This window comes from Sphaerodactylus townsendi, linkage group LG13 (genome assembly GCF_021028975.2).
Source record: "Sphaerodactylus townsendi isolate TG3544 linkage group LG13, MPM_Stown_v2.3, whole genome shotgun sequence".
NCBI classification, from domain to species: domain Eukaryota; kingdom Metazoa; phylum Chordata; class Lepidosauria; order Squamata; family Sphaerodactylidae; genus Sphaerodactylus; species Sphaerodactylus townsendi.
The window spans coordinates 5,667,993-5,691,803 of record NC_059437.1 but is presented as its reverse complement, the minus strand read 5'-3'; the positions used below and the strand labels follow the sequence as shown (position 1 = coordinate 5,691,803).

At 47.2% G+C, this 23,811-nt stretch overlaps 1 protein-coding gene across 2 annotated transcripts in view; it reads right to left on the bottom strand.

Annotated features, from left to right (window-relative positions):
• GAB3 (GRB2 associated binding protein 3) overlaps positions 1–23,811 on the bottom strand; it is a 98,959-nt gene that overhangs the window by 10,818 nt on the left and 64,330 nt on the right. For both annotated transcript variants that reach the window (XM_048514809.1, XM_048514810.1), the window contains exons 3-7: positions 22,546–22,762; positions 20,354–20,826; positions 11,582–11,637; positions 8,972–9,227; positions 3,912–3,993 (exon numbers count right to left, since the gene is read on the bottom strand). In XM_048514809.1, coding sequence (XP_048370766.1) covers positions 3,912–3,993; positions 8,972–9,227; positions 11,582–11,637; positions 20,354–20,826; positions 22,546–22,762 — 1,084 coding nt within the window. The remainder of the gene's footprint in view (positions 1–3,911; positions 3,994–8,971; positions 9,228–11,581; positions 11,638–20,353; positions 20,827–22,545; positions 22,763–23,811) is intronic.

Genomic DNA, 23,811 nt, shown 5'->3' with positions numbered 1-23,811 from the left:
AGGACATACTTGAAGAACAGCTGCATTTGGGAAGAAAACATTGCTTCTAGCACAATGGGCAACGCTAGAAACCATGTCCACACCCAGCTACTAACCGATTTGGAGGAATAAACTGAGTCATATGGGGCGGGGGGGAGACAGTATTTAAGTGGGCAGGAGTTCATCAAGTGCTAGAGTCCGAAGGTTATAGAGAGAACCAAGAGAATAGTTCAAGAACCCAACAGTGGGAGGGAAAAACCTTAAATAACCAGCCAGGGGGAACGAACCATGGTCTCAGATGTCTGTACACTAATGCACAGAGCATGGCAGATAAACAAGACAAACTTGAATGCTTAATGCGGCAAAGAAAATATGATATAATAGGTATCACTGAAACCTTGTAGGATGAGTCTCGTGATTGGAATGTAATAATTGAGGAGTATAACTTTTCAGAGAAATAGACCAACTAGGAAAGGAGAAGCATCATACATCAGGGATGATTACACCTGTGAGGAGGTCCATGATTTAAATCCTGGAAGCCAGGTTGAGAACATCTGGGTAAAAATTAAAGGGAAGCGAAACAATAGTGATCTCACTGTGGGGGTCTATTGCAGACCCCCAAGCTAGACTGAAAGAGTTGGATGATGCCTTCCTGGAACAAATGACCACACTTTCAGAAAGGAGAGAAGTAGTAATAACAGGAGATTGGAGCTAGGATAGAGATAAACCGCCCTCATTAAAAAGGGCAAGCTGTTTCACAAAAAGCCAAGCGAGAGACATGTCTCCTGACATCATTTTTAGCAGAAATACAGTAATGGGGGGAGACCAGTTTAAACTGAAGAATGGGGGCGGGGGGGAGGGGGGAGAGAGACGGCTGAACTTTTTCTCTTCCTGTCACTTCTGTCTCCTTCAAAATTTCATCGCTAAGCCGCTTATCTCCCACCGGGCCAAAAGAAAGGGGATCCCACACATCTCCCCTCTATGCGACGGAAAAGCAGCAGAGCGGATGGTGAATATGGAGAGAGAGAAATCACATCACAAATAAAATAAATATCGTATAAATAAATGAAAAGCACATAATAAAATAAATAAATAAATGATGGCAGGAAAGGAAAAAGTTAAGTCATCCCCTTCGTCTGCTCTGCTACATTTCTTCACAGCCTCGGAGGATGCTGTTCAGTGATGGTCCGGAGAATATTCACGCATCTCCTTCAAAACTTCTAATTTGGCCTAAAGCGGAGTCTCTGCTTCCTTAGCAGCGCTTGTTTCTCACAGGAAAGGAAAACACAGGACCCCAAAAAAGTGTGTGTATTTGTGCGTGGGTTTTTTTTTTTTTTTGGGTAAACCTTTAAAGTTTTCACCTCTATCTTCCTCATAGTTTTGACTGGCTGTGATGTCAACGGCTGTGTGTACATCGCATTACATTAGCCATTAGCCATAAGCCAGTAACTGGGAGAGGGAATCAAATGGGAATGTGCCAGTCCAAGGAACCACTATTTAGTTACACAGGGATGAGACTGAAATGGTTCATGAATTTCAGCAACCCTTAGAAGGTAAAATATATGAGGGCTCTACTTTGGCCTGGCCTCACAGAGCAATCCTTCAAAATAACGGAGGGGTAACAGTGACATCTGTAACAAGGATGCTAGCTAAGCTAAGGTGGCAACTACATGACAGGTTCTTTAACAAGTCAGGTCAGTTGAAAGAAAGCTGGCTTATTGTTCTGGAGATCTTAATTTGACGCTTGGGGAGCCTAGGGTTGGTATCATCAGAGAGAAGTCTGTTACACACAGTGTCTAGTATCTAGTATCTAGACACAGTGTGTAACAGACTTCTCTCTGTGATACACCTCTGAAGATGCCAGCCACAGATGCAGGCGAAACGTTAGGAACAAGATCCACCAGACCACGGCCAAACAGCCCGGAAAACCCACAACAACCAGTTGAATCGGGCCATGAAAGCCTTCAACAAGTCAGGTCAGGTTTCTCCCAACCCTGCTCACCTTCTCCATACCCAGGCAGAAGCTGAGGCAAACTCACTTCCTCAAGCAACATAGGGCCCAATTCAAATCAGGACCGCACTGCAGGGGGAGCAGGAGCCTCCACCACCCCCCTTGACATTTTGATGGGCCAAAATGCAGGAGGGCGCATTTGCCCCGTAGCAACCTTTTGTATGTGTAGCTCCACAGCCAGATAAATGCTCCCACCCATAGGACTATTTTGACTCAGGACAATATCAAGTTAAGGGAACCCCAAACCTACTTGTTAAGAAATATCTTATGTTGTTTGGTTCAAATGAGGGAAGGATCTACAAAAGGATGTTCCGAATTCTATTATCTGGGCCTTTTCACACTGAGAATAAAAGAGCTGGAGGAAGCCATTTTAAATTCAGGTGTATATCACAGTCATTTACTTGATTCACACCCTGGTAGGCTAATAAATGATTTAAGAATCATTTTGATGGACTGTCATCACCATTTGCAAGAGGCACAAAATACAGGATTCTTGAGGCAAGAAGTCTAGAAAAAAGAGTGTTGCTGAATTCTTTCCCTTTAAAAAAGGCAATTTAAGACTGTGATAATGCAAAGGCTGGGGTGAGTTCTGTAGAATTTGTATCAGAAGTCTGTTTAGAGATGAAGATTCTAGTCAGGATAGAGGGAGCAGCTCAGGGACTGTACCTCTTATCAGCTTACCAGCATGGCCACTGGCCAAGTTTTGGACAGAGGCTGATGGGAATTGTAGTTCCGAACATCTGGAGAGCCGCAGGTTCCCAAATTCCCTCTGCCGACTTTAAAGCGATAGCCTAGAATCCACTCCCCATCATTTTACCAGCATGGCCAATTGGCCATGCTGACAGAGGCTGATGGGAATTGTAGTTCCTGAACATCTGGAGAGCCGCAGGTTCCCTACCCCTGCCGTAGACTATACCTTGGGGAGTGAGTGAAGTTATTTGTAACTTTCCTGTTGGAAATTCAAATGTTTTAAAAAAGTTGTCATCATAACTAAGACTAAGTCCACACTGCCCTATGAAATGTACAATTGATTGTAAAAGATCTTGCCAACTAGTACAATAACACCAATGCATCATACGATGTTTGACACTTCAAAATGTTTTGACTGGTGTCTTCAGTGGCCAGACAAGAATGGTCACAAGATCTAAAATGACGTATTCTGGCACCGTTCAGAGCAACTTGCTAATAAGTACTTTCTATCTGCAATTGACAATGCAAATATCTGTTTTGATTCTGAAACAATAATTCAGAGCATGCAGAACGGCTAAACATTTCTTAAGACAATGACTTAAGATGTCTTCAATTTAAATCAACACCCAAGACGTTTGTCTTCAGGTTGCATCAACTGTGCAGAATAGCAAAATCCACTTGTGAACAATCGTGAAAGTGGATTGAAGGCCGCACGCCATGGCACCATCCCAGAGCGGCTGCTGATCAGGCCAGAAGCCTCTGGGCCAGCGGCCTGATCTGCGGCCATCCTGGGGTGGTGTCATGGTGGGATTCAGCCGGTTAGCTACCGGTTGTGCAGAACCGGTGCAAACCGGCTGAATCCCACCTCTGCCAACAGGGAAGGGAAGTTTGGAAATCAACATCTTCCAGCCCACACTGGACAGGAGGGAAAGCCAGTTTTGACTCTGATCTTTTTTGGAATGCTTAGAGCAAAGCAAGTTTGGGACATATGGGAGAAACTTTTGGAAACCGCTGAGAACCACCGGAGGAGTGCAGGCAGAGGATTACGTCACAGAGCTCTGTGAGAAACCCCCTCCGGTTGAACAGCTGGATCCTCCGTTTGGAAGCATCCCCAGGAAACTAAACAACCAGATCAGCAATGTGCAAAGCTGCCAGTCAGCACAATTTCTGCAAACTTCCCCCTTTCTAAAGGGCAACCAGCTAGGAAGAAAAAGTCTGTCAGAACACTTACTAAGGCACGGTCCACGTTCTGGTCAAGGCAGTATGTTCCCTTATGGTAGAGAGGTTTCGCAGATCCAGCGGAGGTGGTCGTGCTGGACAAAGGGAAAATTAAGAGAGAGAGAAGTCTACTTTTGGTTCCAGTGCTGGTAAGAAAAGGCCCCTTCCGCACATGCAGAATAATGCACTTTCAATCCGCTTTCACAATTGTTTGCAAGTGGATTTTGCTATTCCGCACAGCTGCAAAGTGCATTGAAAGTGGATTGAAAGCGCATTGTTCTGCATGTGTGGAAGGGGCTAAAGACAGGCAGGGACATTCTGGAAAAGTTATTTAATTCATTTGTACTTTGCCTTTCTCCCTAGGGGTGACCCAAAGAGGCTTACCTTTTTATTGTTGTAAGTGTCTCTTTAAATACCAAATTTCAGAGGAGGGTTTGACTAGAGCATCAGACAGACAAAGGGATCAAGGCACTGGGCATCCTTTCTCTACTGCTCTGACACCCTTTGGTGTGTAGACTGATCCTCTTGGGGAATGTTCCTCCTTTTTACACCTACACTCACATGCAAGCACTCTTCTCCATCTTGCAACCATGAAGGCAAGACACAGGATGGTGGTTGTGGGTTTTCCGGGCTGTGTGGTCGAGGTCTGGTAGATCTTGTTCCTAACGTTTTGCTTGCATCTGTGGCTGGCATCTTCAGAGGTGTATCACAGAGGGAAGTAACAGACTCTGAAGATGCCAGCCACAGATGCAAGCAAAACGTTAGGAACAAGATCTACCAGACCACGGCCACACAGCCCGGAAAACTCACAACAAGCAGTTGAATCCAGCCATGAAAGCCTTCGACAATACATAAGACACAGGATCTTTATCTCCCTCCATCCTAGTTAGACTGGATTACGAAACCATCATCATCATCATCATCATCATCATCATCATCATCATCATCATCATCATCATCATCATCATCATCATCATCATCATCATCATCATCATCATCATCATCATCATCATCATTTATTCAATTTAATAGACCGCCCTACTCCTGAAGGGCTCAAGGCAGTTTACAGAACAATTAAACACTCAAATACATCATATAGTTTCAATTAAAGCAATAAATAAAGTAAACATTAAAACACTAGCAGCAGTAATCTTCCACAGTTAAAATAAGTAGGTGATGTCTGGCATTAACCCCCCGGGGAGGGGACTGGCCGATTTTCAATCAGCAGATGACATATGGAGCTGTAAAGAGCAACAAAGAGGGGAGGACTCAGCGGCCAGCCTCACCAAAGGCCCGGTGGAACAGCTCGGTTTTACAGGCCCTGCGGAACTCCCCGAGGTCCCGCAGGGCCCTAACAGATGGAGAAAGAGTGTTCCACCAGGCAGGGGCCAGGGCCGTAAAAGCCCTGGCCCGGGTAGAGGCCAGCCGCGTCATGGAGGGACAAGGGACCACCAAGTAGAATTTACCTCTACCCAGGCGGAGAGAAGTCGACTCGGGACATATGGGGTAAGGCAGTCCCGCAGGTATGAGGGCCCCAGAGATATTCACTCTATCCAATCCAGAAATGGAGTCCCTATGATAAATCCAGTATATTCCTTTGAATAGATAAAAAGGCTCTGGAGAAATGTTGTTCCCGCGCACCGCAGCTTTTGCGCCCTCTGCTAAATTACCAACAACATCATTTACTCACTACAGTCAGCGACCAGAACATATAAAAATACAAAAATGAATTCAAGTAAATATAACGGTTAACATAAAGATATGATGTGGTATAATTATACCACCAAGGATCACTGAATCATAACAACATAAATAATAAGGCTAAAAAGATTCCTCAGAGGCAATGTGCCGTGCGGATTGGGCAGCTGCCAGCAGGGGAAATTATTGCAGGTGGCTCCGTGCTGCTCCGTTGTAGGGAACTTCTGCGCAGTTCCCCACCACAGTAAGTGGGACTATTCCTGAGAGAGTTTAATTACCGTATATACTTGTGTATAAGTCGACCCGCATATAAGTCAAGGCACCTAATTTTACCACAAAAAACTGGGAAAACTTATTGACTAGAGTGTATAGAAATTAGGGGGTGGGAAATGCAGCAACTGCTAGGTAAATTTCAAAAATAAAAATGAATCACCAATAAAATTACATCAATTGGGGCATCAGTGGGTTAAAGGTTTTTGAATGTTATTTCAAGAAAAAACAGTAAAACTGGCTCTGTAAGTGGAAGGAGAGGGTCAAGAAGAACAGTATGGTCTCAACAGTAACTTGAAAAGTGCAAAAACCTTAGCTCAACCAGGAAGCAAGCTAAAAGACAAGAGGTAAAATCCTTCAAGACTGGATCCCTCATCATCATCTGTATGTCCAAATGTAACCCAACTTAGATTTTAAAGGGATATTATCAGAAATGGAAAATCGACTATTAGCTTCCATTGTAAACAATGGGGGATGGGGCATCCCCTTTGGGGGTCAATAACTTTGGATCCCCTGACCCAAACTTCACCAAACCTGGCTGGTATCATAAAGAGACTCTTCTGATGAGACCAGCCAGGTTTGGTGAAGTTTGGTTCAGAGGGTCCAAAGTTATGGACCCTCAAAAGGGTAGCCCCATCTACTAATAGCTCCCATTGAAAACAATGGGGAATGGGGGCACCTCATTTGGGGGTCCATAACTTTGGACCCCCTGAACCAAACTTTACCAAACTTGGCTGGTATCATCAGGAGTGTCTTCCGAGGGTACCCTGAAATTTTGGTGCCGCTAGCATAAAAACTGCGCCCCCTGCTGGCCGGCAAAGTAAACACACACACAAAAATTTAATGACCCGCATATAAGTCGAGGGGAGCTTTTTCAGCATTAAAAATGTGCTGAAAAATTCGACTTATACATGAGTATATACGGTAGGTCTCTCCTAGATGCCACCCACCCATATTTGGCCATTTTGCATGTTATCTCTGGGCTCTTATCTGCAAGCATATTAGAAATCTGCAAGGCTCCAGTCTCCCTGAGTGAACTAAAATTATGGGCTTTATAAAAGCTTCTCAAATCTGATTATACATCTTACAATGGAAGATAACATGTTCTATGGCGTCTCTGCCTCTATCACAGCAGGGACAGAATTGCTCTTTTAAAGGAAAATGTTTATATCTCCCTTCAAGCGCTGCAGCAGGCAACTTGTCCTGATGCAATAACGTGATGGCTGTCCTAAATTCATGATTTGCTAGATTATAAAGATTTGGCATCGGTGTTACCTTATTCAAGGTACATGGGTCAAACGGCTGCTTTTTTACTCTATTTAAACCGAGTTGCCTCTCAGCGTCCAGAATCCTGTTTCGCCAGTATCTTGACTTGATTATATCCCCTGGATGTGCTACATGACCACATTTTTATGAAAGAAAAGAATCTAACAGTTCTCCCCCTGTCCATTATATTCTCGCAAGCTCAAGCTGACAAGGTGTGACTCATAGCATGAGTGAGGATTTGACCCAGCGTCTCCCAGATACCAGCCTGAAACTCTTAACCATTACACCACACTGGCTCTCTCTGTGCTTCTGGTAGGGACTTTACATTAAGAACATAAGAACATAAGAACAAGCTAGCTGGATCAGACCAGAGTCCATCTAGTCCAGCACTCTGCTACTCGAAGTGCCCCACCAGGTGCCTTTGGGAGCTCACGTGCAGGAGGTGAGAGCAATGGCCTTCTGCGGCTTTTGCTCCCAAGCACCTGGTGGGCAATCTCAGATCAAGGAGGATCAAGATTGGGAGCCACAGATCGACTTCTCCTCCATAAATCTATCCAAGCCCTTTTTAAAGCTATCCAGGTGAGTGGCCATCACCACCTCCTGTGGCAGCATATTCCAAACACCCATCACACGTTGCATGAAGAACTGTTTCTTTTTATTAGTCCTAATTCTTCCCCCCTTAATTCTTACATTCATGGAAACTTAAGACTCCCTGAAGGTGGATGAGGTCATTAAAACGAAGGACGCTTCACACCTAACAAAATCCCTGCACAGAAGCCCCATGCGAATCTTGCATACATGCAATTTAAGTTTTGGGTTTAGTTCAGTGATATGATGCTGTATTTTTTAGATCAGTCTCTAGACTAGGCATGTTGTACTAATGTGGCTGCGGATTGGTTGGGGGGTTAGTCTTAGGTCATTGTGTTTTCTAAAGCCTTAGGCTACAGAAGGAGAAAGTCGCCATCTATGCTTATTATGTCTATCTATGTTGATTATGTATGCTGCTATGCAGTGGTGGGATCCAAAAAATGTTAGTAACAGGTTCCCATGGTGGTGGGATTCAAACTGTGGCGTAGCGCCAATGGGGCTGGGCGGGGCACGACGGGGGTGTGGTCGGGCATTCCAGGGGCGGGGCATTCCTGGGCGGGGCTGTGGCGGGGCTGCAGCAGCTGCATGATCCTTAGGCGGGAAGCGAGTGCTGCCTTGGCGCAGGCTGCCCATGCACGCTGGTGCACCTCCTGCTAGACTGCTTCAAGTTCTGCGCGCTACTGCTGAGAGGAGGGGCGTAACGAGGGCAAAAATCACGTGGCAAAATCACCCATTAGTAGCCCCCTCTTAGCACACACAAATGATTAGTAACCTACTCTCGGGAACCTGTGAGAACCTGCTGGATCCCACCTCTGCTGCTATGATTATTGCTGCCTGATACTAGCTTAAGATGTTATGATTATTGATGTTCTTGTTGTTCATAATGCTATGTTTATTGATGTTTTGTTGCTTGATGTTATGATTACTGATGTTTGCTATTATGCTGTTGTTGTTCACCGCCCTGAGCCCTTCAGGGGAGGGCGGTATACAAATTGAATAATACAATACAATACCAAACATGGTGTGTACATGATTTCATACCTGGAAGTAGCTTATGATCAGTGCATGAGGCAGCCTGGACTCATTTTCCAGTTCTTGAATTCTCACTCAGGACACATCTGACCTAGAAGTGGAATCTCTGAGCTCCTTTGGGACACTGGCCCCAAATCGCACTTCGGGGCATCATATCAGCAGCCCACCAAGTCCCCCCAAATCTGCTCACAGTCCCCTCCTTAGAAAACAACCCCTTACGTTTTCGACGAGGCTTGAGATCTCGGTTGACCGGGGGCGGCTCCAGATCTGTCGGGAGTTCTGGCAAAGGGCTGGAGCGTTTTTCGGTGCCAACTGAAGGGAAAGTAAATGTGGCCGAGCCCGGGCTCATGGGAATGTAGCCATCAGGTGTGCAATCTGATCCTACGATGGGCGGAGAAGCGCTGGGGTGCATGGGCACGTAACTGTCCTCAGAACTATCCGACTGGCAAGAGTAGAGTGGACTAAATCGATATGGCTTCAGAAACAAGAAAGAGCAGAAAAAGAGGCGCAGTCAACAGGATGGCTCCAAATCCAAGGTCAAAAGCCCAAATGTTGTTTCCTTTGGGTTTACAGAGAGATCTTTCAGCCACTCAGCCTCTGACAGAAATTATCATAGTCCCTCCCACCTCTCCATGGCTTGTCAGGGTTTTTTCTCCAGCTGTCTGAGTCCTCTTTTTGAAGAACGACCATTTCCCAGATTAACCTGCTTGTCCTTGCAGGTTGTTCTCCAAGGCCTTGCTTCCAATTTTCTGAGGTCAGGTGTCAATTACTAGAGACAGTGCCTTTTCTATGGTGGCACCCAATTTGATTGTCCTCTCCAAATTAATTTTCAAAAGATAAGGGAAAAGTAAAAGGGGCCTTTTACAAATCAAGGCCAATCACGTAATTAACTCAACTTTAATAGTTCCCCAATGCTGAACAGACACAACTGCCTGGAAGAACTCCCCGTCCTGGGCAGTGGCCTAATCTGCCCAGTATCAGTGCAGTGACTGTGCGACATTGTACCTGCGCGGCTCACAGGGAACGTTGCTCTGGGCCATCAACCAGACTTGGTTACAAGACATGGGAATATAAGAAGAAGAAGAAGAAGAGTTTGGATTTATATCCCCCCTTTCTCTCCTGTAGGAGACTCAAAGGGGCTGACAATCTCCTTGCCCTTACCCCCTCACAACAAACACCCTGTGAGATAGGTGGGGCTGAGAGAGCTCCGAGAAGCTGTGACTAGCCCAAGGTCACCCAGCTGGCGTGTGTGGGAGTGTACAGGCTAATCTGAATTCCCCAGATAAGCCTCCACAGCTCAGGCGGCAGAGCTGGGAATCAAACCCGGTTCCTCCAGATTAGATCCACGAGCTCTTAACCTCCTACGCCACTGCTGACCTGTTGGGCGGACTTCAGCTAGTAAGCATTTGTTTCCAAAAAATCAGGAAAGAGGGGCACGAAATGAACAGATATACTGGACAGTCAGGGTAAAGAGATAATCAACCTGTACCAAAGGGCCCCGCCAGCAACATTCCAACTACTGATTTACACTTGCCTCACTCACATTCTGACATTAAAAAAAAAAAAACCTTGAAAACCCAACAGTGCAATCCTAAACAGAGTAAACCCTCATAAGTACACTGACTGCAATGAGCTTAGAAGGGTATTATGGATTGCACTGACAGACCACAAATGTGGAGGACCTCCAAATCCGGGGAATGGGGCTAAAGTGGAAAAAACAAGATTCGTTCAGACGATCGTCAGTTACTACTACAAGGTCTGCGAAAGAGCTGCAGAGGGGAGGAAGAAGCATTTTGAGTTCTCTTCCCTTTAAGCTGAATACAGTCTTGGGTGTTTGAACAGGCTACCTTCTGCCCCCTTGTTTTTCCTTTTAGTCTACCTCAACTACTCTCAACATTCTGTGCCTCTTGACTGTTTATTTTTCTTTTTAACATATTTTTTACCATACCCAGCGAGTCCTTCCCGAGTATGTGTAAATCCCTACATTCTTTACTGATGGCCCTGAGTGTTGTTTTCATAAATGCAACATCTCTACTATCCGAAGGAACTGTAAGTAATTTGAGATCTGGAGGGGAAATGTGATAATGTTGGAAGTACGGCCTAGGCCAAGAGCAGTCCGGGTCCTCTCCTATTTCTAGGTCAAACTGTTGAGATTCTGACTGACCCTATACCAGGGGTCTGCAACCTGCAGCTCTCCAGATGTTCATGGACTACAAATCCCATCAGCCCCTGCCAGCATGGCCAATTGGCTTTGTGCAGCACTCAGGAGAGATTGGTATTCCTGGCCGTACTGTCTGATCTTTAGATGATGGTAAATTTCCGTGGCAGTAAGCATATGAAGAGACTCCCATGAGAAACCCAAGGAGAAGATTTTTTTCCATACAACTTAATCACAACTTTCATGTAACCTGACTGATGTGTACTCTGCCAAGAGCCTTTCTCTTTTCCTTTCACGTGTTTATCGCAGACCCCTGCCCTACCTGAACAAAGGAAAAGCAAAAAAACCCAAAAAGGCGCTTGAAGGGAAATGTTTATTGTCTATACACCCCTAAAGGTTTCGCATGAGCTTCTTCGTCAAAGACTGTATGTGGCGTCGAGCTTTCAGAAGAGCAAGAGAACACTGCATACGGTCTTTGAAGTTATATCCCCCGTCTGAAGTTCATGCGAAACGCGGGAGGGTATACAGACAATCAATATTTTCCCTCAAACACCACGGCCGTTTGCCTTTCCTTCAGCGTTGGGCCCTTTCAAACTGGTAGGCAGCCCCTGAAAATTGATCTGCGATGCATCTCTCTCGCTTCGTTCAAATCGCCAAGAAAGAGCACTTACCAAGTTCAAGCTAAGCCGCTTATCTCTGCTTCTTAAGGAGTTTTCTTCCAGGTCAGCTGCAAGATTTTAAAAAGGCCAATACACAGTGATTAAAAAAACGGGTATGCATAAAAGGGGAAAGAAGAGCTGGAACATAATTACAGCACACGGCACGTGGCTTGAAGTCAATGAGTACTCTGTCCCACTTGCAGAAGAAGAGGAAGAGCTCGGACTGATACCCCCCCCCTTTCTCTCCTGTAGGAAACTCAAAGGGGCTAACAAACTCCTTTCCCTCCCCCCCCCCACAACAAACACCCTGTGAGGTAGGTGGGGCTGAGAGAGCTCCGAAAAGCTGTGACTAGCCCAAGGTCACCCAGCTGGCGTGTGTGGGAGTGCACTTGAAGAATCATGGGCAACTATGCCAGAAATGAGTGGAGGTATCACAGTGGGAATGACTCAAGTCGGTTACTTAATCAAATGAACCTCAGGGGTACCCTGAGACATGAAGAGCGAGGTCAAGGGTACCACGATGTTGAAAAGGTTGGGAAACACTGCTCCAGAGTCTTTTCAAGCCCTGCAATCCTTTATGGAATATGTGCTTTTGGAAATTTTGCTTCCGGCAACCGTTCACTGATACACCTCACTGGCTTTATAACAGAAAGACACTTCTGAGGGGAAACGCCAGTCGTCATTTGCAATAAAAGCCGAACAATTGGAGTTATTCATTCATTGCTGCCCCCTGGCAGGACGTAGGCAATTCTGCATCATATTGACATCTGGGCCGAATTCCCATTGAAAATTTTATCTCGGTACAACCAAGTTTCAAAAGAATCGTCACCTTTTCATCCAGGTTCCAACATCCTCACTGCAGCATGTTTCTAGTGAAGACATCTAGGCCTGTCCCTTGGAAAGGGGGGGAGGGTGCCTGCTGTCAGGGGTGCAATTGTTAAGCTAGCAGCACCAAAATTTCAGAGTATCTTTAGGACACCCTCCTGATGATACCACCCAGGTTTGGTGAAGTTTGGTTCATGGGGGCCAAAGTTATGGACCCTCAAATGTGTAGTCCCCATCTCCTATTAGCTCCCATTGGAAACAATGGGGGATGGGGCACCCCCTTTGGGAGTCCATAGCTTTGGACCCCCTGGACCAAATTTCACAAAACCTGGGTGGTATTAGTAGGAGACTCTCCTGATGATACCGCCCAGGCTTGGTGAAGTTTGGTTCATGGGAGCCAAAGTTATGGACCCTCAAATGTATAGCCCGCATCTCCTATTAGCTCCCATTGGAGTGTTTTTTTCCCAAAAAGGTGCATATACAAGCAGGTCCAGGTAAATCCCGTGATGGGGGGGGGGGTGAGTGCCAGAAACGGGACTGATCTGTGTCCACGGTTCAGCTGTGAGGAGATCTCGAGGGAATCTGCATATTTCAGGTGACTATCCCAGGATTAATCGCCAGTGAGGAAATCACCTTGGCTTACTGAATATGTTATAGCACACTTTTCTATCCTGTTAGATTCCAAGGGTAGGCTGAATTGAAGCTTAAAAGTGATATCAAATCACCATTGCTTTTAAAGAGAACTATTCTGCTACTGGAGGCCCTTTCCTTAGGGTTGTCAGCCTGGGGGGGGGGGGGGGGCAGCATGGGATCTCCCGGCCCTAGCTCCTCTGATCCATAAGAAGAAGAAGAAGAAGAAGAAGAAGAAGAAGAAGAAGAAGAAGAAGAAGAAGAAGAAGAAGAAGAAGAAGAAGAAGAAGAAGAAGAAGAAGAAGAAGAAGAAGAAGAAGAAGAAGAAGAAGAAGAAGAAGAAGAAGAGGAGGAGGAGGAGGGAGGAGGAGGAGGAGGAGGAGGAGGAGGAGTTTGGATTTATATCCCCCTTTTCTCTCCTGCAGGAGACTCAAAGGGGCTTACAATCTCCTTGCCCTTCCCCCCTCACAACAAACACCCTGTGAGGTGGGTGGGGCTGAGAGAGCTCCAAGAAGCTGTGACTAGCCCAAGGTCACCCAGCTGGCGTGTGTGGGAGTACACAGGCTAATCTGAATTCCCCAGATAAGCCTCCACAGCTCAGGCGGCAGAGCTGGGAATCAAACCCGGTTCCTCCAGGTTAGATATATGAGCTCTAAACCTCCTACGCCACTGCTGCGCCACTGCTCCATTACCACTTTGAGCAGCAGCAAGGCGAGGAAAAAAATGGCCTTTGGGCTGATATTGTAGGGCAGAAATGAAGTCACATAATGTTGGGTAGAAACGAAGTCACATCTCTAGAAATTGCCAAAATCTAAGAAGCGCAAAAACGATGGTTTTACCCCAGAGTTTTCAGTGATTCCTAGAGAGGACTGAGACGTCACGACATTGGTCTGACGCCCTTCCATGCCTCTCTGCTCTCCTGCTGGTTGCCAGGGTGACTTTCCTCCAGCGGACACAAGAGGCTCAGAGTGAAGGAAAACACCTCCACTAGTAAAACAGACCTGTGGGGCCCAACCCAAAATCTAATATAAAGCTCAGTTTAAAATGGCATCAGAATTCTAAACAGCAAATTCCAGCACTGGGGAAGCCATCAGTAATACCTACTGCTAACATTACAACCAGAGGGCCCCGTGAACAAGGACCCTCGTCAGCAAACGGTGCAACACCGGCAGCACTGGATGAAGTTGCCATAGAATGGAATAGTGCCGCTGGCAAGAAGGCCCTGACCGCTGGCTGTACTACAACACAACAAGCTTTATTAGGCATGTTAAAATAGGCTCCAGAGCGTTACAGACATTTCTGAAGTACAAATCAAAAGTACATTCAAAACACAGACAGATAAACTGTATTTAGCATTGGACGTTACTTAGAAAATTCTGTCACTTGTAAAAGAAATTTTGCTACTTTTTCCAAGAGCACAGCCTCTGTGTTATTTAACAAAAGCTCCACAACAGAGTTGTCAGAGTCTCCTTCAGATTTGTCTAAGACCCGCCCAGGAGAGAAATTCCTAATACCCACATATCTCGGACCGTCAAGTATAATGTGAGCAAGAGTCTCCACTTGGTTTTTACAGTGTGGACAGGACCCCGATCCTGGAGAGGGATAGATAGGTAGCGACCCTTTAGTAATGGGTCACGTATCGGAAAAGAAGTATTGCATCTGGCCCTTGTAATAATCCATCTCTGTTGGGGTTCAGTTAATAGTTCAAGATATTTGGCTATGTGTCCCTGTTCTGGTACTATTCCGACAGAAAGGGGTGAGCATGATTTATTTGCTTGCCCCAACAAGATATGGTATTCCTGTTCTAGAAGTCTGCTTTTTAAGGTTTGCAGAATCTCTCTGGGTGACAGCATACAGAGGTCTTCAAGTATTAAACCTAGAGAGTAGATTTTTGATTTAAGAAGTTGATACCATTCGGAGGCAAATAGGTCTGGGCGCACAATATATGTTAAACTGCGCTCATCAGAGTTAAAACATAGTTTGATCCAATACTTGAATGTATTCAGACTGGCTGCACTTCAGATGGTGGAGAAACTCGGAGAAGGATCTCTGATTATCAGGACTGGTTCCAGATTTTGGAGAGTTCTGGCCCTCCTCTTTTCGGCCTACCTTTATGTTTCCTTCTCAAGTTTCCTTCCAACCTGCTGACCCACAGGCCCGTGCATCCTTTCTGTTATGAGTCTTATCCCCACCTGCACCCACAGATGCCTGCCAGTGCTGGGAAGTGTGTACAGCCGGCAGCATGGATAGCATGGTGGGTAGCAGCAAAGGTTTGTGGTCAGTGGCAGCTTGACCTTTCGGACGCCCTTGGCCCCATCAGATACCCCAACCCAGGATATGCTGAGGCCGGCACTGATTATTATCATCTGAAGATATGGGTAGGTCTTCACGGAACTAAAAATGTCGTCCAATTTAGCAAACTTGGTGTTCAATTCAAAAATCCCCCCGCCCTTTTTTTGCGACAGTCTCTCGCCAGCTGGGGGTGAAATAATACCTTCCCATCGGCCATTACAAAGGGTCATTACTTATCCATCCCTCTCCAGGATCGGGTTTGTCCACACTGTAAAAATCAAGTGGAGACTCTTGCTCACATTATTCTTGACTGTCTGAGATATGTGGGCATTAGGAATTTCTCTCCCAGGCTGACCCTAGACAAATCTGAAAGTGACTCTGACTGCTCTGTTGAGGAGCTTCTGTTAAACAACACAGATGTCATGCTCTTGGAAAAAGTAGCAAAATTTCTTTTACAAGCGACAGAACTTTCTAAGTAATGTATACTGCTCTATACAGTCTTCCTGTCTGCGCTTTGAATGTACTCTTGATTTGTATTTCAAAAATGTCTGGCAATGCTCTAGAACCTATTTTTTAAATGCCAAATTTGGGCTCATTCCGCACATGCAGAATAATGCACTTTCAAACTGCTTTCAGTACTCTTTGAAGCTGTGCGGAACAGCAAAATCCACTTGCAAACAGTTGTGAAAGTGGCTTGAAAACGCATTCTTTTGCATGTGCGGAAGGGGCCAAAGGTTGTTGTTGTTGTTGTGCTGGGGGTGAAATTGCTGTAAAAAACACGAACGAATCAGGAACATCAGCAACAAAAAACCAAAGAGGCTCATCATGTCAAGGCACAAAAGGGAAATGAAACAAGGAAGGACGTATTTGTACATCCCGATAGAGAAAATATATTTTCATCAGGGATGCTGCAGTAAACCGGCAGGCTGGCCTGAAGTTCTGCTCCATCTGTCTACCCTAGTAGGAAAATGTTGGTGGTGGGTGGATGCATTAACTTTTGTGCAAGATAGCTGGGAGTTCAAGAATCATTACGGATTCTTTCCTTTTTCTTACTGTATAATTAAGAATACATCGCACAGATAGCTACTTGTCCTGTGCAGAGCAGCATGGTGTAGTGCAGTGATAGCTAACCTTTTCGAGACCGAGTGCCCAAATTGCAACCCCAAACCCACTTATTTATTGCAAAGTGCCAACACGGCAATTTAACCTGAATACTGAGGTTTTAGTTTAGAAAAAATGGGTTTGCTCCAAGGTGCACGTTACTCAGGAATAAGCTTGGTGGTAGTTGGTGGCTTTGCTTTGAAGCAACCGTGCAACTCTTCCAACGGGTGAATCACGACCCTAGGAGGAGCAAGCCCCATTGCCAGCAACTCCCAGGTAAAGGATTGTGCTTTAGTTTAGTTGGGTGACCTTGGGCTGGTCACAGTTCTTCAGAACTCTCTCAGCTCCACCTGCCTCACAAGCAGTGGTGGGATTCAGCAGGTGCGCACCACTTGGGCAGACCCGGTTGTTAAAATGGTGCTCGTAAACAACCAGTTGTTAAATTATTTGAATCTCACCACTGCTCGCAAGCTGACTGTTCTGGGGAGAGGAAGCTGACTTGAGCCTCCTCACGGGAGAGAAAAGTAGGGTATAAATCCAAATTATTATTCTTCCAGCTCTAGCTGTGCATAAATTAGACATATTTACATGTGCCTGGTGGTGATGCGCATCCAAAATACATATCCCGTTGAAGAAGAGAAGAAGAAGAGTTTGGATTTATATCCCCCTTTCTCTCCTGCAGGAGACTCAAAGGGGCTGACAATCTCCTTGCCCTTCCCCCCTCACAACAAACACCCTGTGAGGTAGGTGGGGCTGAGAGAGCTCCGAGAAGCTGTGACTAGCCCAAGGTCACCCAGCTGGCATGTGTGGGAGTGCACAGGCTAATCTGAATTCCCCAGATAAACCTCCACAGCTCAGGCGGCAGAGCTGGGAATCAAACCCGGTTCCTCCAGATTAGATACACGAGCTCTTAACCTCCTACGCCACTGCTGCTCAATCAACTGCAGCTCTTTATTGATTAAACTTATGTTCTGCTGTGTTGGCAGGAGTTTTTGAACTGGCTAAGAGGCAAGCCTACTTTTGGATGCAAATCTCATGAAATCAAGAGCACTGGCATATCTGGGGGGTGGGTGGGTGGGAGAGGGCGGATGTTAAGCAGCCCTGAACCTCCCCCCCCCTCCATTTCTGGGTGAGCTACCTTCAACTCCCCACCTCCAGCTTGGATACAAGAGGGTGGAAGAGCTGCCCTCTGACCTCCCTCTCCTGCACAGCTCCATGTTGGACCCGCCTTCCCTGCAGAAAAGGCATCTCCTCCAGAAGACCAATGAAACGAAACTATGCATATGTGAGCAGAAGAAGTCCATAAAAATGATCTTCTCTGCCTTCCACTTTCCCCGTCTGCTCTGCGTGTCCCCTGAAGCCCCTCTGCGAGGGATCAAGAGGCCCTCTTGAATCAAGCGTCACGACATCAGGAGCTACAGTGAGGAAGGCAAAATTGGGCAAAATTGCACCGGGAGTGACAAATATCAGCTTGAATGGAGGAAAATGTGCTTTGGTGCAAATGCGTGTCTTACATTCACAAGGGTTACATGGACTGAAAGGAGAGACGATGACGCTGTGTGGCCGTCACTAAAAATGGCAGACTCGGGTGCTTCTCTCGTGGCAATATCTACCACGCTGCTATATGTGACATTGTTGCACTGGGATTTTCTCCCTTACTGCATGCGGCTGCCCAAGGAAGTTCCGCGAAGGTTTGTTTATTTCAAAGATTTATTGGTTGTCCTTCAATGGCGTAGTGACGTAGGAGGTTAAGGTGTATCTAATCTGGAGGAACCGGGTTTGATTCTCCGCTCTGCTGCCTGAGCTGTGGAGGCTTATCTGAGGAATTCAGATTAGGTTGTGCACTCCCACACACGCCAGCTGGGTGACCTTGGGCTAGTCACAGCTTCTCGGAGCTCTCTCAGCCCCACCTACCTCACAGGGTGTTTGTTGTGAGGGGGGAAGGGCAAGGAGATTGTAAGCCCCTTTGAGTCTCCTGCAGGAGAGAAAGGGGGGATATAAATCCAAACTCTTCTTCTTCTTCCTCGTCAAAACAGCCTCAAGGCTGCTAGCAACAATAAAATATTACAAAAATAAAATCAAACCATAATTACAATACCAATTTCTCAGCACCTTAAACTGATCGGTAGTACATTCGTCCCTTCCACATTGCGACTTTCAGCATCGCGGTTTTGGCTTATGGCAGGTTGGCGCAGGACCCCCCCCCCCCCCCCCCCCCCAAACATGAGCTGGGAAAACTCAATTATCCTGCCAATCCTGCTGCTGTTGTTTGAGCACTTTGCACTTTAGCTGGGCCGGTGTCACAGGAACTCCTTCTGCAGCGCCTGTGACATCAACAGTGACAAGTGACACGAATCTGTCACCCCTACGCTTGTGCCATTTTCTAACCTTTCCAAAGTGTATACATTTTACGCTCTTTAAAAGCTGACCTCTCCCACCCTGGATAATTCTGGCCTTCCTCCAATGCAGGAATGATATACTCCAGCACAGCTGTCTCCATAGCAACGTCTCCATCATCCCCAGAAACCTTCTCACGGATGATTTTTAATATTTAAATTGAATTCTTTTTTAGAATTTTATTATTGGGGATTTCAAAAGAACGATATTTATTTGCTGTAAACTACCCTGAAAACAACTGTTGAAAATTTAGGCTAAACATCTGACTAAACGTTAACAGTGAACTAGAATTGTAACGCAAAACAAACAACCAGCACAAACTGTTAGGCCAGTGATGGCGAACCTTTTTGAGACCGAGTGCCCAAATTGCTACCCAAAACGCACTTATTTATCGCAAAGTGCCAAAATGGCAATTTAAACTGAGTACTGAGGTTCTGGTTTAGAAAAAATGGTTGGCTACAAGGCGTGCGTTACTTGGGAGTAAGCTTGGTGGTAGTTGGTGGCTTTGCTTTGAAGCAACTGTGCAACTCTTCGAACGTGTGAATCACGACCCTAGGAGGGTTTACTCAGAAGCAAGCCCCATTGCCAGCAACCGAGCTTACTCCCAGATAAAGGATTGCGCTTTAGTTCTTCGCAAGAAAATCAGTGGGGTTTAACAGCTTAACAGGGTTACCTATACTGCTTTCCCAAAACTAGGTCTTAGGTTTAAATTCCCCAAAACTAGGTCTTAGGTTTAATGCTAATAATCGAGCCCAGCAGCCCAGGCCAGCCTAGATGTGGGGGTGGGGCAATTTCCCCCCACATGATGAACTCTGTTTGAGGCACCCGTGCCATAGGTTCGCCACCACTGTGTTAGGCTATCCTATGTCTACAAGGTGACCTGGACTCGTGGCCACAGGTCAGCGGTTGACCACTAGTTTTGCATGCAGTAGGTCCCGAGTTCCATCCAAGGGATTCTTCAGTAAAGAGGATAAGTAGTAGGGAATATCAAAAACCTCCCCTGAGGCAGCTTTCTGTGGAGATGGATAAAGGGCAGGTATGGGTGGAGTCGCCACGAGCAACATTTGATGTTGTCCAAGTGGGCAGGCTGGTAGGCTTGAAGAAGAAGAGTTTGGATTTATATCCCCCCTTTCTCTCCTGCAGGAGACTCAAAGGGGCTGACAATCTCCTTGTCCTTCCCCCCTCACAACAAACACCCTGTGAGGTACGTGGGGCTGAGAGAGCTCCGAGAAGCTGTGACTAGCCCAAGGTCACCCAGCTGGCGTGTGTGGGAGTGCACGGGCTAATCTGAATTCCCCAGATAAGCCTCCACAGCTCAGGCGGCAGAGCGGGGAATCAAACCCGGTTCCTCCAGATTAGATACACGAGCTCTTAACCTCCTACGCCACTGCTGCTCCTAGAGAGGTATAACCTGTGCAAAAATGTTGTTCGTGGGGGTAATCTTTGGTAAGTGCGTTGGTGTGCGTGCCTCAAATCAAGACCTTTCCAACCTGGGACTTGTCGAGAAGGACCGACTCTACCATACCAAACCATCCTTACCTCTCCAATTCCGCACGGCATCCAAACCGGACAAGGAGATCCGTCTTGGCACCAGAGCTCCCTGAGCTCCGGAGAGCCTCGTGTGTCCATTCTGAAGAAGCCCACCAGACAGCTCTTCAGCCCTTCTGTCTGAGAAGTGCATCGGCTTCGGAGGCCTGGGTGGCGGCGTGTTGGCCAGAACATCGAGTTCAGGCGCGCCGCAGGAAAGAGCAGTCTGGCTTTTATCACCCAGAAGGGTTGGTGTTAAGGGAGGTCCTGTTAAGGGAGAGGAAGAGGAGAGATCGCTGCAAGAAGGCCCGTTTGTGTCTGTGCTCCTGGAAAGGACCCCGTGACTGGCAGGCTGAGCCACCTCTTGGAGCAAGGTGCCCGAGGGCTGCAAATACAGCGAGGGCTGAGAGGCCACAAAGTCGACGAAGACGTCATCCGATGAAGTCTGCTCCAAGGATCGGTCAGAATTGGACCAACTGTGGCATCTGGGAGGAAGACAAAGCCGTTCACAATCTGTCTCTTGTTCCAGGACAGCGACAAAGACAACTTTCCCATTCACAAGAAGAAGAAGAAGAAGAAGAAGAGTTTGGATTTATATTCCCCTTTCTCTCCTTGTGAGAGGCTCAAAGGGGCTGACAATCTCCTTGCCCTTCCCCCCTCACAACAAACACCCTGGGAGGTGGGTGGGGCTGAGAGAGCTCCAAGAAGCTGTGACTAGCCCAAGGTCACCCAGCTGGTGTGTGTGGAGTGCCCAGGCTAATCTGAATTCCCCAGAGAAGCCTCCGCAGCTCAGGCGGCAGAGCTGGGAATCAAACCCGGTTCCTCCAGATTAGATAACACGAGCTCTTAACCTCCTACGCCACTGCTGCTCCTTGGTCATGCAAGGGCTCGATTTTATTGCATAATTGCATTTTGTCCTCGCTTTATTTCCACGCAACACCAGATAGCAGTTTCTCCCTAAATTGGGCAGTGGATCCAGAAGCTGGTGTGCGTGTTTGTGTGTGGTCGGTGTTTGGGACTACATCTAGAAACACGCATTTCCCCGTGACAACTCAGCAGCAGCCGGGGCCAAATCTGCACCGACGCTGGGCCATGTCGTAGGTACGTCCTATTATCTCCAGCAACATCACCAGTGATTCTGGTTGTACCTCTGGTTACGAACACTGCCAGAAGTGCATAACACGTGTGACATAAACAACTGGGGCGGGAGGTGTCCAGAGGAACTCTCCCGCTGGCTCTGCTTATGTCCTTATTTAATTATACCCCATTTTTCTCCCCAGAGGGCACCCAAAGCAGCTGAGAACTCTCCCCATCTCCATTTTTATCCTTACAACGACTCTGTGAGGTAGGTTTGGCTTAGAGCAGGGGTCTGCAACCCGTGGCTCCGGAGCCACATGCGGCTCTTTCAGCCTTATACTGCAGCTCCGTGAGACCTGGAGGTCGGAGGGTAGTGTGGGTATGTCCCTCCAGCCCTCCAGAGCAGCGCTGGAAGGAAAGGTGAGTGGAAGGGCCGAACTGGAGGCGGCTCTGTGCGTGAGGGCGCCGCTTTTCACGTCCCCTCCCCTTCCAGTGCTGCTCTGGAGGGCTGGAGGGACATGCCTATGCTGCCCTCCGACCCCTGGAGGTCAAAGGGTAGCATGGGCGTGTCCCTCCAGAGCAGCCGCCATCCCCCCTCTGCCATCCTCGCAGCCGCAATCCCCCCTCTGCCCCACGGAGCAGGCGACTGCCTGCTCCGTTGGGCAGAGGGGGTTTCCCTGCCCGGCACTGCTGCCTCCCAGCGCTGGAAGGAAAGGTGAGTGGAGGGGCCAAACCAGAGGCGGCTCCGCTCTCCGCTCTCCAGCTCAGTAGATCTTCGGGGCCGTGGGAAATGGGTCCAAATGGCTCTTTGGGTGGTAAAGGCTGCCGACCCCTGGCTCAGAGATAGAGTGACTGGTCCACGGTCCCCTGGCAAGCTTCCGTGGCAAAATGGGAATTTGAACCTGAGTTTCTCAGATACTATTCCAATACTCACACCCAGGGGTGTCTAACTCTGGCCCTTCAGATGTTCGTGGAATTGTAGTCCATGAACATCTGAATAGCCAGAGTTGGACACCTCTGCTCTAACCACTACACCACCCTGCATCTAAAATTAAACAAGTACGGTTGTTTTTTGCCTTGAGGCTGTCTGTTATGCAAGACCGTGTGGAGTTACAGGTTTAGAATACCTGACATGGTTGAGTTTGCCGGTCTCACAGTTGGACAAGAACAGATAGTCTGGCAGGAACAGAGACTCAGACTCGCTTGCGGTCTCCTCAGCAGCAGAGGTGTCGGTGGCGGCCTGATCAGCAGAGGAAGACGGGTCCGCCATCCTCAAGGCGTGGGCGGAAGCTGCCGGCGAGGGCTGTGGGGACGAAGTGGTCTGAGACAGGCTGTCTCCCGAATCTGAAACAAACAGAGGTAAACACTGAGAACATGACAGGGCTCTTCAGGGCCTTGCTCAGTGGTGGGATTCAAATAATTTAACAACCGGTTGTTTACAAGCACCATTTTAACAACCGGTTCTGCCAAAGTGGTGCGAACCGGCTGACTCCCACCACTGGCCTTGCTTCTCCAAAGGACTGATTCTATCCAACCATGTGACAGGGATCCGCAGCCTTCAGAGAACCGATGATCCAAAATCAGCCAGGCCAGGTGGCCCAAAACAGTTCAGTGCTACCCGTGTTTCCCCAAAAATAAGACAGTGTCTTATATTAATTTTTGCTCCCAAAGATGCACTCTGTCTTATTTTCAGGGGATGTCTTATTTTTCTGTGTTCGTCGGGCATGCTTCCAAACAAAAACTTTGCTACGTCTTACATTCGGGGGATGCCTCATATTTCGCATTTCAGCAAAACCTCTGCTACGTCTTATTTTCTGGGGATGTCTTCTATTCGGGGAAACAGGGTAGAGTTGAGTGTGTGCTTGTGTGCCATTTTGTTAATGGGAAACTTAAAAAACAACAACACTCCACCCCAAAGCAGGAGTTAACGATGGTCTACAGCAAAATTCAGAATCAAAGGACACATAGCCTCATGTAATAATAAGCATTTATTTTGCTGCATACCAATGCAGCTGTTCACTGTTTAAATCTACCTTGGAAATCCCCAAATTTAGCTATGAGTCATGCTAGAAACGAGCCCAATGTCATATGGATGTTTTGCCCTTTAATAAGGGAGGGGTGGCTTCCTGCTTTCCACGCAGGGGGAAACAAACTACGTGAAACCAAGCTAAAAGTAACCTTCAGAATTGGTCATGCAAGGGCTCTTGGGTTTACCTTTGCTTTTGTCTTTTTAGAGAAGAAGAAGAGTTTTGGATTTATATCCCCCCTTCCTCTCCTGCAGGAGACTCAAAGGGGCTTACAATCTCCTTGCTCTTCCCCCCTCACAACAAACACCCTGTGAGGTAGGTGGGGCTGAGAGAGCTCCGAGAAGCTGTGACTAGCCCAAGGTCACC